At 40.8% G+C, this 14,063-nt stretch overlaps 1 protein-coding gene across 1 annotated transcript; it reads left to right on the top strand.

The window, feature by feature from the left end:
• Nucleotides 1–634: 634 nt before the first annotated feature.
• Nucleotides 635–7,339, top strand: aggf1 (angiogenic factor with G patch and FHA domains 1). The gene is made up of 15 exons (XM_083972721.1): nucleotides 635–840; nucleotides 1,031–1,236; nucleotides 1,822–1,921; nucleotides 2,010–2,218; nucleotides 2,486–2,617; nucleotides 2,739–2,933; nucleotides 3,741–4,203; nucleotides 4,992–5,100; nucleotides 5,300–5,351; nucleotides 5,444–5,545; nucleotides 5,638–5,803; nucleotides 5,891–5,970; nucleotides 6,062–6,189; nucleotides 6,279–6,378; nucleotides 6,498–7,339. Exons 2-15 carry the CDS (start codon nucleotides 1,042–1,044, stop codon nucleotides 6,729–6,731), a joined length of 2,265 nt encoding a protein of 754 aa, XP_083828847.1. The 5' UTR covers nucleotides 635–840; nucleotides 1,031–1,041; the 3' UTR covers nucleotides 6,732–7,339.
• The last annotated feature ends 6,724 nt before the right edge of the window (nucleotides 7,340–14,063 follow it).

The raw sequence follows: 14,063 nt of genomic DNA, 5'->3' as shown, positions 1-14,063 counted from the left end.
TGTGACAAACCTGCATATGAGCCACTTGCACACCGTAATGCATCAATACATATTTGTATTTATAGCCTTTGTCAGACCTTATTTATAACCCACACACTACTGCTCACTGATATGCTGCACATATAAGTCTATTGTGAATAGATCGGGTCTATGAATGAATGTAATGTGACTCACTTCCAGTATTTAGAGGATAGCCCAGTTAATACACAATTTAATTAATAATTCAATTGTGTATTGAATTATTATAAGCATAAAGCAGTGGGAAACTATCAAAAAAAATAACAGCACATAGCATAATTAAGTTTAGGTTTAGTTTTTTTTATAGCACTTCGCAGGCTCTATGGTGAAAATGAAATAACCTAAAAAGATAATAGTAGATAAAAGTATTTCTGGTCTATTGTTATTATTTGTAATAAATAAATAAATAAATAAATAAAAGAAAGAAAGAAAGAAAGAAAGAAAGAAAGAAAGAAAGAAAGAAAGAAAGAAAGAAAGAAAGAAAGAAAGAAAGAAAGAAAGAAAAAACGTTATTCGCCAGTAGGTGGCAGTGAAGTTCTTTAGTCCGCCAAGCCCGAAGAAGAAGAACTACTTCCGCTGTGTCGTGCTAATGCTAATGCTAACGCGTAGCTTCTTTAGTAAATGGCGGTCGTGAAACAGGGTGGACTGTAAACGTTTCCACGGTTATAACTCTAACTGTCCAAAATATCTCAAAAACATGTTCTCGACTGTGTCGGAAATGCAGGCTGGTTACAAGATGTCTATTTTCAACTTTCAGGTTGATTCATGTGGCGAGCGGACAGGAAAGATAATACAGCCGAAGAGGAGAAAACGAAACAAACGGTGAGAAGAACCGCAGAGCAATGAGATGTGATGATGGCTCAGTGTTGGTAAACATGTGTAGCTGTGAATATTTAACCACCATTTCATATTTCTAAAGCAGCGAAACAGGTGTGCACAGTGTCAGACAGACGTAGTTGTGTTGTATGTGTTTTTTTTTTGTAACGTTAATCATTAATCTTAACGTGTTCAGTTGAACCGATCATGGAGCAGGGAGATGGAGACGTGGACGTGGATGCGGAGTCTGAAGAAGTAGCCGAGCTGCGTCTGAAAGTGGACACACTGAAGCAGGAGCTGAAAAACTGCAGAGCCGAGCTGGTCAAGTTACAGAAGCAGCTGAGCCAGTCGGAGAGGCTGCAGAAGAGCACAGAGAGCTACAACGAAGACCTGAGGAAGCAGGTGAGTCATCCCCATGCACACAGACACACACAGGATGTCTGTCAACACACCAGGCTATTTATTTATACCAAAAAGTCTTATTTTGGTCTAATACGAGCAGCTTGACAGTACTGTGAATGGGTCTGTCAAAATTCTTCTTTTAAAATATTAAGTTTTAATCTGTTTCTAACTGTTTTTGAAAAAGAAAAAAAAACTCATACTGAGAATATTTTTATGTATTGTTCACCATGAATAGCAATCTAATGAGTTATATAATTCATTGAACAGTAGTGAGACTGTCACATTATCCTGAAAATCAAGGGAAAACACATCCTTGAAATATTTAATTTACAGCAGCAAATCCTCACATTAAAGAAGGTATAACCAGATAATTTTTGCTTCATAAAATAACAGATTACTTGAGATTTTCTGTCAGAGTGGACTAACTGATTAATTAAATGGTTATTACAAATCAAATCATCATTTTTTGGGGCGGCTCACACCAAGAAAATGCAGACTTTACCCCGACATCAAAGCATGCTATTGCGGTTGGTGGTCCAAAAGTCTTGTCTGTCAGTTGTATTTATTCTAATTGTATTGTTTCAGGTCGATCAGCTGAGTGCAGAGATTCATGAACGGAAGAAGAAAGATAAAGAGAGAGTCGACGGTGAAACTCAGACTGAAGAGCAAGTATGGACAGAAACTGGTGCGTACATTTATTACTACTTACTTTTGACCATCTCTATCAGGAAAGTATAAAAACATGCTTTTGCTAATTAAATATTCCCTTCCAGATTACTACAACTACTACTATGGAAGCTACAATCAGAACCCAGAGGCAACTGACGCTCAGGACGACCCGAACGCAGCACCAGCAGCAGCAGCAGCAGCAGTGGACGGAGCTGATGGCAACGAGGCAGCAGAGATTTCAACACCAAATGAACCAGCAGCTGCTGCTGATGAGTCAGGTCAACCTGACAGCAGTGTTACAGTCACAACAGAGGTCAGCCTGATTAAAACGTTAATCATCAGTTAGCTATATTTAGACATTACAAGGAACTGATGTGCAATTGCTAATATTTGGTATTTTCACATATGAATGACTCAAAAGTAATTAATGAGAATTGGATTTGATAGTTCAATACAACAGTCAATGGGTTAATTATATATTTGTCATGTGCAAATACTGAAATAAGGTCATGCTGCTTCGGTTGTGTAAACATTGACTTTCAGTTTGCAATATGAGTTAATAATACTACGTTTCTTCCAGGAGGGCGATGCAGGATCCATAGCTGATATGTTGAGGGCCACAGCCGAGGAGGCGATGACACAGACTGGGTTTGTCTTCGATGAGACGACAGGGATGTACTACGATCACAGCACGAGCTTCTACTACGACTCGGTTCGTCTGCCGTAGTGCATTTAATCTCAGCAGCAATTAAAGTTTTTCTTTTTAACACACATTTACTTATCCCTTGATCTTATATATATATATATATATGTTTTTTTTTTCTATTCTACAGGCCAGTCAATTGTATTATGACAACAACACAGGCATTTACTACTACTACGACGCAGAGAGTGGACGTTACCAGTTCCACTCCAGGATTGAGGTGCCTGCTGCACAGACCGAGTCCCACACGGACAAAAACACAACTGAAAAGAAGGATAGGAAGCTCAAGAAAGGGATCAAGAAAACGTCACACAAGGATGACAAGGTATGTGACCAATGAGATCTTTAATTGATGTGTGTCATCGAATCATTTTGTTCTTTGTGGCTGACAGCTGGCTTTGCACTTTGTGGCTCCCCTTAAATCTTGGTCTCAGTCTTCAAACACTTGCTTTTTTTTTTGTATTGATTTAAGACTAGTTCCCTAAAAGACTATTCCTCTGCTCTAGGTGCAAGAGATGACTAGCTCATTGGCTAAAATGAAGATTTCCTCACGGAAATACTGGAACACTGCTTCCTACAGAGGTACACTTCTCATACCAACATGCAAAACACATGAAAAATATTTGTAGTTATTTTTAACTTCAGACTTCTAAATAATGTCTGCCATCACAAAGGGCCCTTTTATAACTTCCTTTAACAAAACATATCACTTGCACGGTAGCGCCTGTCATTCATTCATTCATTCATTCAAACTACTCTTTTCATAGTATTAATAGTGATAATATTATGATCATTTACACTCCATTACCAGTGCCTATTCTGTCAGAAAGCAGAAGCCTCAGGTCTGCAGACAGGTTAGACAAGTTTTTTTTTTAGTAAACATGCTGTGGAGTTACAATGTTGTCTGTATAAATCTTGGAGGCAAACTACTGTTTGGATCACTGAGGATGTTCCTGTCAAACATGCAGTAACTTGTTTGAGCTCTGTGGTGAAATAGTCTTTGATGACTGAGACCATAAGAACAATTTGTCAAAAATACACGGGATGAGCAGCACAAAAACAACAAAGCCAGCCAGCCTGCTGTCAGTAATCACTGGAAGTGGTAATGACACCGTTGTCTGTCTGATGCCAGGAACTAATATCTGATGAAATAAAGTTGGAAGAGGAAGAAATTGAATGGGTTGAAGTACAATCGTCTAAGAGGAGCACAGAATCGCAAAAACTGAAACGGAGGTCTCGCAGTCCACGTCGGGAGGAGAGGGACAAATCTTCATCAAAGAGGAAGAAGCAGAGAAACGGTTCGCACCACGACAATAAGGGAAGCTCAAAGAAGAAGAAGACGAAGAAGAAGAAGAAAAAATCCAAATCCGCAAAGCCGAAGAAGACGACGACGACGACGAAGAAGAAGAGCCCGACGCGGAAGGACGACTCGGAGGGGAACAGCGAACCGGAAGAGGGTGAAATCACAGAGTCGGATAAAGAGGAGTGGGAGTCTACTCCTTCGTTCTCATCGTCGTCTTCTAGCTCCCCCTCCAGAGAAAACCCAGAGTCAGAGATGGAGTCAGAATCTGAGATGGAGACTCAGAGTCAGGAAGGTGAGAGGAAAAACTGGCCGAACTTATAGCACCTGGCCTCGGCACACATCACCCGGTGTTTACACTTTGGGAGTTTTGTTTCAGCTGGTAGCTTGTTTATTATTTCACTAGTGTTGTTTCAAAAGTGTCGGAGCTTCTTAAAAACTGACGATCACTGCCGTTTCTCATTCAAGCCGATCAATCCGTCACTTAGCAACAGTAACATTCTTTTGTAGCAACTAACGTCTAACTTAACGCTACACTGGCGGAAGACAACACAACACATTTTTATTTCAAAATAAAAGCATTTGTTATTGTAACCTATTATCCTATAGGGGTGGGAGAAAAAAATCGATTCACATAAATATCGCGATATCTTTTTTCACGATTTTTAAATCGATTTTTTTTTTCAAAATCTATTTTTTTTTTTGGATCTTTTACATTTTTTTTAAATATTGTGCAATGTGCATTTGTTATCCTTTTTTACATACAGAGAGTACAGGTTTTGAAAAGGGTTTAAGTTCACTTTATAATGAAGTATGTTAATTTATAGGCTCCTATAGTATTTGTGTGCAGATAAATGTTAAAAATGCAGACTAAAAATTGAGAGAATCGGCAATATCGTAGAATCGCAATTTAAATCGAATCGCCATCCAAAAAAACGTAGAAGAATCAAATCGGGAGAAAAGCATATCGTCCCAGCCCTATTATCCTATTTGTCAGAGAAAAATATTTACAACAACTAGTTCCTAACTCTCTCTCCGAGGTCTTCATGTCCTGATGATTTTGTGGTGTTTTCTTTTCTGCAGCTAAAGACATTTGGCCACCCTGTGTGAGAGTGACGGTGGTCAGGTCTCCGGTGCTGCAGGTCGGCACTTTGTTCATCATCACGGCCGACTCTCCAGCCACCATCGGCAGGTTAGTGTGTCCATCGAGTCGAGTTAGTAAGCTGAACTGTTAACGATGAAGCTGCAACACAGCAATTACAAAAGACCTTTTCTTTTGGAGCATGACAATGTGGTAGTTTCACTGTGAAAATATCAGTAATCGATCTCCCTGTGTTATGATAACAGCTCAGAATGATCCTTGATGCCAATATGTTATATTTCTGTTGCAGAGAAAAAGATATGGATCATGCAATCCGAATACCAGAGATGGGAGTCAGCAAGGTAACTCTTTACACTTTAATATTTCTCCACGAATCCCTATTGTGTAATCCAGGGTTATGTGACATGTCTAACTATACACTGTGTGGTTATAGCTCCATGCAGAGGTGTACTTTGACCAGGAGCAGCAGAACTACGTGTTGGTGGACCAGGGAAGCCAGAACGGAACAGTTATCAATGGAAACCGAATCTTACAGGTGAAGATTTTATCTCATTTTGCTGCTTCTTAACAAAACAGCAAAACTTCATTTGTTAGCAGTGACTTTATCCGTGAATATCTCCTCTGCAGCCCAAAGCCAAATGTGATCCACATGCACTGATGCACGGCGATGAGGTGAAGATGGGAGAGACCGTGCTCTCCTTCCACATCCACTCGGGTACCGATACCTGTGATGGGTGTGAACCTGGTCAGGTGATGGCTCATCTGAGCAAGTACAAGAGAGAGGAGAACACAGGTGAGCAGCCACAGAAAAACATGGTAAAGGTTCATTAAAAAAAAGCTGTGGTATGTTTCGCTTTACTCTCACTGTTTTCCCTCAAAGGTCCTACTCTCTCCAAAGAGGATAAAGAAGCACTGAGACAGAAGGAGCTGAAGCAGATGAAGGCCAAATATGGTCTCCAGGTAAGTGTTGTCACTAGCAGCAGACCGTTTAAGTCTCAACTCACTTCTTCTCTTTGCACGGACGCTCACCTCTGTGCTTTTCTGTAAACAGAGCGCCGAATACGAGGAGGGCAAAACGCTGAGGAACCCCAGATACAAAGACCGAGCCGAGTCTCGACGGCAGAATGTGGGCAGCGAGGGGGTTTTCCAACGAGACGATGCTCCTGCTTCTGTTCATGTGTAAGTCTTGTGTTTGACTGTTTTTTTAGGGGATGGAAATGGTAGGTGCAAGTCGAGTGATAATCACATATTGTGTTTTCCTCACAAAGGGAGATCAGCGAAGTCAATAAAGGACGGAAGATGTTGGAAAAGATGGGCTGGAAGAAAGGAGAGGGACTGGGCAAAGAGGGAACCGGCATGAAAAACCCGGTAAGACAGCTTCACAGGCTGGAGATATATTATTGGCACTTTGGTTTATATATATATAATTGTACTGTAAAGCAACAGAAAAATAAGATTTCCTTTTTCTCTCGTTCCTTTCCTCACAGATTGAACTGAAAATCAGAAAGTCCCAGTCGGGTTTGGGGGCCGGCGCTGCCCTGTCTGTAGACAGCGCCTCTATTACTAGAACCAAGTCTCAGAAGAACTGGGAGAAAGCCCGCGAGAGATTTGCGGACTCGTGCCAGCCTGACCCGCTGGCACAGAAGACACAGACCAAGTCACCCAAATCCTGGGTCAAAGCCGAAGAGACTGAAACCACAAACGCACAAACGGACAGTTAGTGTCAGTCAGGGATAAGTGCTGCTGGATATATTTATTATGGTTATTAGGAGCTGACTCTTGTTGTTACTCAGTTCGCTCTTTGATGTGTTGGCTAAAGCTCCCAGCGACAAATTACATCTAATCTAATCTTCTCTTATTACCACTTTGTCCTCAGAGGGAACGGACGCTGACCATAGTGTTAATCTTGGCACCTGAGTTTGATTTAGTCTTTTTAATTCAATTTTTTTTTTAAATTTCAAAACATTTGACTTGTTTGAACTAAAGACGTTTTAGTCTGGTTATTATCATCATGGCCTCGGTCTCATTTGTCATGCGTGTTTCATTTTTATGTCATCTGAGAACGGACTACAGCTGTTTGCATCTTTGTGTACAGTACAGTTACCATGGTTTCAGGTGAAAATCATCTTGTAAACAAGGTGTGTTTTGCACAGTAGAGGGAATTTTTGCTATTCAGGTGCTACAGTGTGTGAATCCACTCAGTTCTTATTTTCAAAAGTTTTAAGTCTGAATTTGTATTTTTTTTTTTTAATTTTATTTTAATTTTTGTCTTGATTAATTTACAGCGATGATCACAAGTGTTGACCATGTCCACCATGATTTTAACATGCAACAAGTGAATAAAGTCAGACGTTTACTGTCGGAAAGATGAAACATTAAACTGAGTGTTTCATAGTCTATGTTTCTGTAGTTTAACCCACATCTGCCACCGTGCCTCCCACAGCAGAGAGGACATAGATCGCCTCAAGCAAATATTGACACAGTGAAGCTATATTTCTCACAATGAGCAGCTCATACAGTGATGAGGCAACAGCAGATCAGTGCAGACAACCCCATAAACTGATCATGTTAAACCAGTCACAGCTATTCACTCACTGTAAGTGTCCTGGGCCACACCCCCACTTTTGTAAAGAAAAAAGAAGCTGTTTAAAGTTCAACTTTAGATACATTCAACATTTTCAGATCCACTGCTCCTCATGTTAGATCAGATCCTGTTTTATTTTCAGTGCTGTGTTTGCTCTATAGTCCACAGACATACGCACATACACTTGTGTAAAGCCAGTGAGCCAAGATATGTCACAGTCCATCTGTTTGCAGTGTTATCTGTGAGCTCATTTTTAGGGTGTGTGAATATTTGCATGTGTGTGCAAGTGTACCGTTGAACAGAGGCCAGTCTCACACTAAACGCAAAAGGAATGTGTAGCGTAGTAGGCACAGGTCCATTATTGTAGTTTTTTCATGCACAACTAACACTAATACTGACCTGAAATGTAGTAAAGTTAAATTTTCTTGTTTTGTTATTAGTAAAGCTGCAGGCAACAAATGACATAATGACAGTAGATTTCTCTAATGCACTGCAGCAGCGCCTGAATCAAACAGGTGAGTGGACTGACTGACTCACATGACACTGTTGCTGTGACTCCTTACGCTGGCTCGCCTGCTCCCGCTCTTCTTCTGACTCTGATTGCCACCCATTTTGGTCTTCCTCCAGTACCTCCGCCAGTACAAAGTCCGTTTTTCCCCTCAGCGAGTTGGCATACTCCTCCTTCTGAGACTGTTGAGTGGGAAGCAGAGGTTCTCTCCCCCGCTGTCAAGATTTCTTCCGTCTCGACAGGTATGTCCGCTTGTCCCCTCCCTTCTCCAAGTCTCCTCCCTCAACCAACTGTCAAACACCCAGCAGCTGATACAGGAGCGTTATAAAAACTGGGAGCAATCAGCTTGTTTCCTCTCTCTCTCTCTCTATCTAACTGTTGTGTTGGGTAGAAAGTCTCAGCCATAAACAAGAATGATGCTGTGAGTCATGAGATAAAGTGTGAATTCATTCTTGTATGAGGATGTGGCTCAGGGCAGATCTGGCTTGACAAGTTCCTGACGCTGCAGGAAGATTCAGAAAACACTGGCCTACTGTATACTGTTTTTTCAAGTGCATTCATAGTGTTATTTTTTTTCAGAAGTTGTGCAAAATCTGTTTGTTAGTGCTGTAGGACAAAATCAGCTGATTTGACTTCTAGGAATTGCCTGTTGCGTGACAAAAATAATACGCCAGTAAGTGAATCTCTTATGTTCTGCAGGTTTTGCGTGTTGAGGTGCATTTTTTACAAATATTACGATGAACAGCAGGGCGTACTGAAATTGTGTAAAATGTACAACATAAGCAGTGTAAGTGTGTGTTGGTGTTACATTTTCACTTCTCTCAAGGTCTTTCCTTGGAGTCGTGTCTCACAGGCAAGTGGTAACAAGTTCTCTTCAAGTCTTAGTCAGAAGCTGAAACAGTGTTAAGTGACAGATGTGAAAGAGTTTTCATGTTCATTTTAGGAATTCAGAGAGAGGTGACTTTGTTATTATACCACATCTATATTTCCATGTATACTGGAAAATGGAGGTGTGAGGCCAGAGAGACAGCTGATGGTTTAACTAAAGAGAATTAAGGTAACGACAGATGTTGAAAGATGCACCGACCCAACTGAAACATTTATACACAGTTGTTAATACTTGCTAATGCAGTGTTTGACTCTCTTAAAGACACCTGGTTTTCCACCCTGTTTGACTCTGAGCTAAATGCAAGGTCAAAGGTCAAGCAGCAAGAAGAGGTCATCCTCCCTCTCATACCAGACATACGTAACCCTAACCACACAGACATGTGACACAAACAATGACGTGTGCTGCATTTTCTGATAAGATCAGACAAAGAAGAAGATAGTATCTCATATCTACTGATATTAGAGGTGTGTCAGATAGTCAAGATGTGTCAGAGGTAAGGTTTTTTTTGTTGTTGCATGATTTGTATTAAAGTAAAGTTTGTAGAGCAAACGATGGGACCAACAACTGGACACCGTGTCACAACAGTTAGATAGCGTAGATGTCAATTAACTTATAAAGTATATTTCTATTTAGATTTTGGTATTTTCTTATAAAATACTGAACACTGAAAGCCAACGAGGTCGACAGTTGGTACATTCAACCTCAGCTGGGTGCAACTGTGGGACATTAATTTACCCACTTATTAAAATAATAGTATTATACATTAATTTTTAATTCAAAATAAATCGAAATTAAGTAAACTAATTATTCACAAATTAAACTTAAGTGCACAAACTTGAATTATATTGGATAAAAGGTTGAGTAAATAATATATTAAACAGATGTATGCAAATTAAATATGATAAAATGAAGCATTTCATTTCATTAATTTCATACAGTTCAGCTCAGTCGATTTATTGGTAAAGTTATTTGTTAGTTGAGTGAAGCTCGACATCAACAGTCAGATCCTGAACTCTACCAGAGTCTGTGTTGTGTTTCCCCGCTGAGTGTCAGAGCAACCACGTAGTATAATAGTAAGATCTACTCCATCATAATGATCATGCATAGTTTCCCTAAATGGGACAGGACGTCATTCATTACTATGGCTTTCCATTATGGTCAAGGGCTGGGCTGCAGGCATCGGTCAATAGAGTCTGTAATTTTGGAAAATATACCTCAGGAGAACGGTTCGGTCAAAAATACGTCACAATGGTTTTGCTATTTAAAAGAGTATTGCGTTTCTCAGAGCTCACTGCAACTTGTTGTAACTTTTAAAGGTCAGCATCAGTGTGTTTACCAGCACAATTCAAACGACTGCATACAGTATAGGAGAAGTCCTTGCACAATGTATGGTGCACACATGAACGTCCATGGGGTCACGTATGTCATCACAGCCACAAGAAATGAAAGAAAATAGAAGAAGCCTCTTTGCTCTGCAGCCAAGTCGACTTCCACAGTGTGGTGCAGAGATGACGGGATGTATAGAGAAACACACAGCGCACAGTATGAAAACAATCAGGATAGATGACGTTCCAAATGCCGCTCACCACAAAAGCATGTTTTTGATTGTAAGGAGGACGCAGTGTGTTTTGGGCCTAACTTTGATCTTTGTGCTCTTTAACATGTTAAATCTAACTTGATGTTATATACTGTACGTTCTGTGTTCCTCTGTGGTCACTCTCTCTAAAGGGCCTTTAACGTTTGTGACGTCTTGCTCGGGTTACATTTGATTCCTCTTCTCTTTGATCCAAGAAGCTGCAGGCAGAAAAAAATCAACCCTTCCTCCCTCCCTCTCTGCCGGCTCAACTCATTCTCACTTCCAGTTTAGCCAGACCTCATCCGTCTGCCGTCATTCTCCAGCTCTGTGTTTTCGCAATCTCAGCCTGTGCCTGTCATTTCATTGAGAGGCAAGAGACCAGAAGCAACACAAGGCAGAGAAACAGTCCTGTGTTGACTCAACAACCCCCCACTGTACACACACACACATACACACACTTCACTTCCGGCTCAGTTAACCCTCCCAGCCATGTCCATCTAGACTCAATCTGAGCCTCCGCAAACCAAAGCGGTGCTCTCTGGCTGAAAAACACAAGATTAGACTATTTTAAAAACTTGACTGTGATCCTTGGAAAACAGTCAGAAGAGATTCCAGCTCAGAAAAAAAATACACTTGTTGGATGTGATTGTGGAGAGGAGAGGAGGGATCAGGAAGTGGGGGGGGTTCAAACGCTTCAAAAATGTTCCCAGGTCATCCAACTTGATCCTTTTTGGCTGAGGGGAAATGATCCTCATTCCAAACACATTTCAATGGAAATGTGTTTTTTACGTAATAAAGCTGGCTCTTTAAAAAATACTCTTTTTATTGTTGACAAAAAGGAATTTTTATGTTGGAAAACGAAATCCCTTTGCAAGGCTGATTAAGTGAAAATGAAGCAGATCATATAAAAGCTATAAATTCATCACAAGCCATGAATCTTGTTGTTTTTTTTCTTTGAAGTGCATATGAAAACACTCTCCAGATTGTATGTTTAAGAACATTTTAAATGTGTTTTTCCTTTACTGTTTTATTTGTGTACATGAAAAGATGCTTGGCAACACTGTGCCTCATAATAAAAATATTTGAAACATCTTTGTATCAGTCCCACTTCCAGACCGAAATTCCTCTCCTCCAAACTCAATGGAAATTCCAACAACAAGAGCTTCCTTCCCCGGCAGCTGACTCATTCAGAGCCACTGTTGAATGTCTTCCACCCCTTGGCCTTTCCTGCTCGGGGCCTCAAACCTCTGGGTGTGTCTCCCTGTGACCTCATCTTCCCAGAAAATCCTCCAGAAAACCTCAGCAGCAGCACAATCGCTCACAAGATGCAGCCTCCATGCAAGTTGCTGTCCACAACAACAACAAAACCCGGTCAGTTTTGTAGAGAAACATCGCTTTGCTTATCACATCAACAGCGCTGATGGCGGTGGTGGTGCCTCTGCCCCCAGTCTGTTCATTCAGCCTGAGCGAGTGTGTGCAGACTAAAGGCATCCTGTTTATGCAGCCTGGTCACTGCTGCCGTGAGAACTTTAATATCTAGCTCAGTCTGACCCAACAAACCCTCAGATTTTCAATCTCGACCTCGCTGCTTTTGCCAAAATGTTATAATTATTCAAATCTTGGCTAATTCGTCCTTCAAGGCAAATAAATCTCATCTGGGCAAACTTTCAGCAGACCAGCCTTACCTACTGTTAAGTCTTCACGAGAGCAGCTTTAATGAACAGAGGTGCTTTTACACATCCACACACACATCACACCCACCACAAACTGCTGGGTCAACGAGTGAGGGGAGTTATATAGATTCATGAAAAGAGGCTTTGTGTTCATGCAAAAGACAATAGCTCCTGCATGGCAGGCAGGCAGCAGGACGTTTACACCAGACACAGCACATTCAATGAGTCATCTGACACAGTGTCCAAAAGTCGGTCTGAACAACGTGTCAGGAGAAGTTGATACAAGACAACTAACAGTTCACTACAGCTGTAAATGTCTGTCTACTCAAAGCAGTATTGACATAATGATTATACTCATAACAGTGCACCTGAGTGACAGACAGCTGTCACATTTGGAGATTCAGAGTGTAAATCATACCTGGACTCCTCTGATGATTGACAAGCTGCGGCCAGTTCTGCTCTGATGTTCTCCACGAGTCCTTTGGAAAAGTCTTCGGTCAGCGCCTGAGGTCCTGCCGGCAGTCGGTGTCCAGACTGCTGTTGGAGTTGCCGCTCTCTGAGTGAAAATAGTTGTTCTCTCTGCGTGACGGAGCTTAGCCCATGTGGCTGGATGGGAAATGGGAAATGAACTTTCTGGGCAAAGAGCCAAGAGCAGTGGGTTTTAAAGACACAGCAGTTTCAGTGCTATATAAGGTTCGTTTGGCCACACTTTATATGATGTAAGTTACAAGTAAAGACGTTTAAACTGCTCCATTTATCAAATAAAAACAATTCTATTGTGTCCACTGTTACCTAATAGCCTACTATGAACAGTTGTTTTTACTTCACACAGCCATGATACTTTTAGTGGCTGAGATCTATATTACTTGACTTTAATGCATCACAAACACCAACAAAATGTCTCTCTTTCAGTGGGGCAGTGTAAAAGTATACATTTCTCAAACATTGTAATTGATTTTCATTTTCTGCCACTTACTTTACTATACTATTGTACTTCATGACCCGACTGCAGTTATTTGACAACTTTAGCTACTGGTTACTTTACACATCTGAAGCAATGATAGAAAACAGAACCAACAAATAAAACATGTTGTGTTAATATACATTGAGATAAAACTATATTGATCTTACCTGGGGACATTCACAAATGTACCAATTATAGTTTTTGATGTTACTACCTTTGAAATTTTGCAGGGCTTGTAATGGGGCTGGACTTCTGCTCTGCCTATAGTGATGTAATGTTCACACTCATCAAAGAATCATTATACTATACAAAACCTTCACATGCACAACACATGCACTCGTGAGGTGTAAATTTGATCCGGTGTCTCCCTCTAGTGGTTTTTCCGGAGAAGTCAACTGCAGCAGAAAAATCCCTGCTACCAATCTCCTTGCTGCTGCTGCTGCTGCCAACAGAAACTCAATGCATCAAACACTGCACAGCTACAAACATAAAACAGAAATAAGACATGGGGTTCCTCGATCATAAAAGATTATCACATCTTTATAAGACTTTGTTTTCAGCCTGTGGGTTTCTGGCAGGAGATTAAAAAAAAACAAGAACACACAGCAGCCTGCTGAGATCATAGCTATACAGTCTCATGCAGGTATCGTGGCCAAGACAAGTTTGTTAATCTCTGCAGAGAACTGTCCTGCAGAGGCTGAACCCACTGCAGGAGCATTGAGAGCATATGTGAACTGCAACATGCACTGAAAAATGATAAAAGAAACAAGTAAAACCGCTTGAAGAGTTCAACTGCATAATTAAAATCAATGGAAATCAATGGCTTTTGGCATTCAGGCAGTATTCTCACATTGCTTAT

This window comes from Trachurus trachurus, assembly GCF_905171665.1.
Source record: "Trachurus trachurus genome assembly, chromosome: 5".
NCBI lineage: Eukaryota > Metazoa > Chordata > Actinopteri > Carangiformes > Carangidae > Trachurus > Trachurus trachurus.
This window is presented reverse-complemented; position numbering and strand designations above follow the sequence as displayed.

Excerpts from the sequence above, each read along its gene's own strand:
- aggf1 (XM_083972721.1), top strand. The coding sequence starts at position 1,042 with ATGGAGCAGGGAGATGGAGACGTGGACGTGGATGCGGAGTCTGAAGAA. Across the intron at positions 5,352-5,443 it reads CAGAGATGGGAGTCAGCAAG|CTCCATGCAGAGGTGTACTT; the intron begins GTAACTCTTTAC and ends GTGTGGTTATAG. Across the intron at positions 6,379-6,497 it reads GAACCGGCATGAAAAACCCG|ATTGAACTGAAAATCAGAAA; the intron begins GTAAGACAGCTT and ends CTTTCCTCACAG.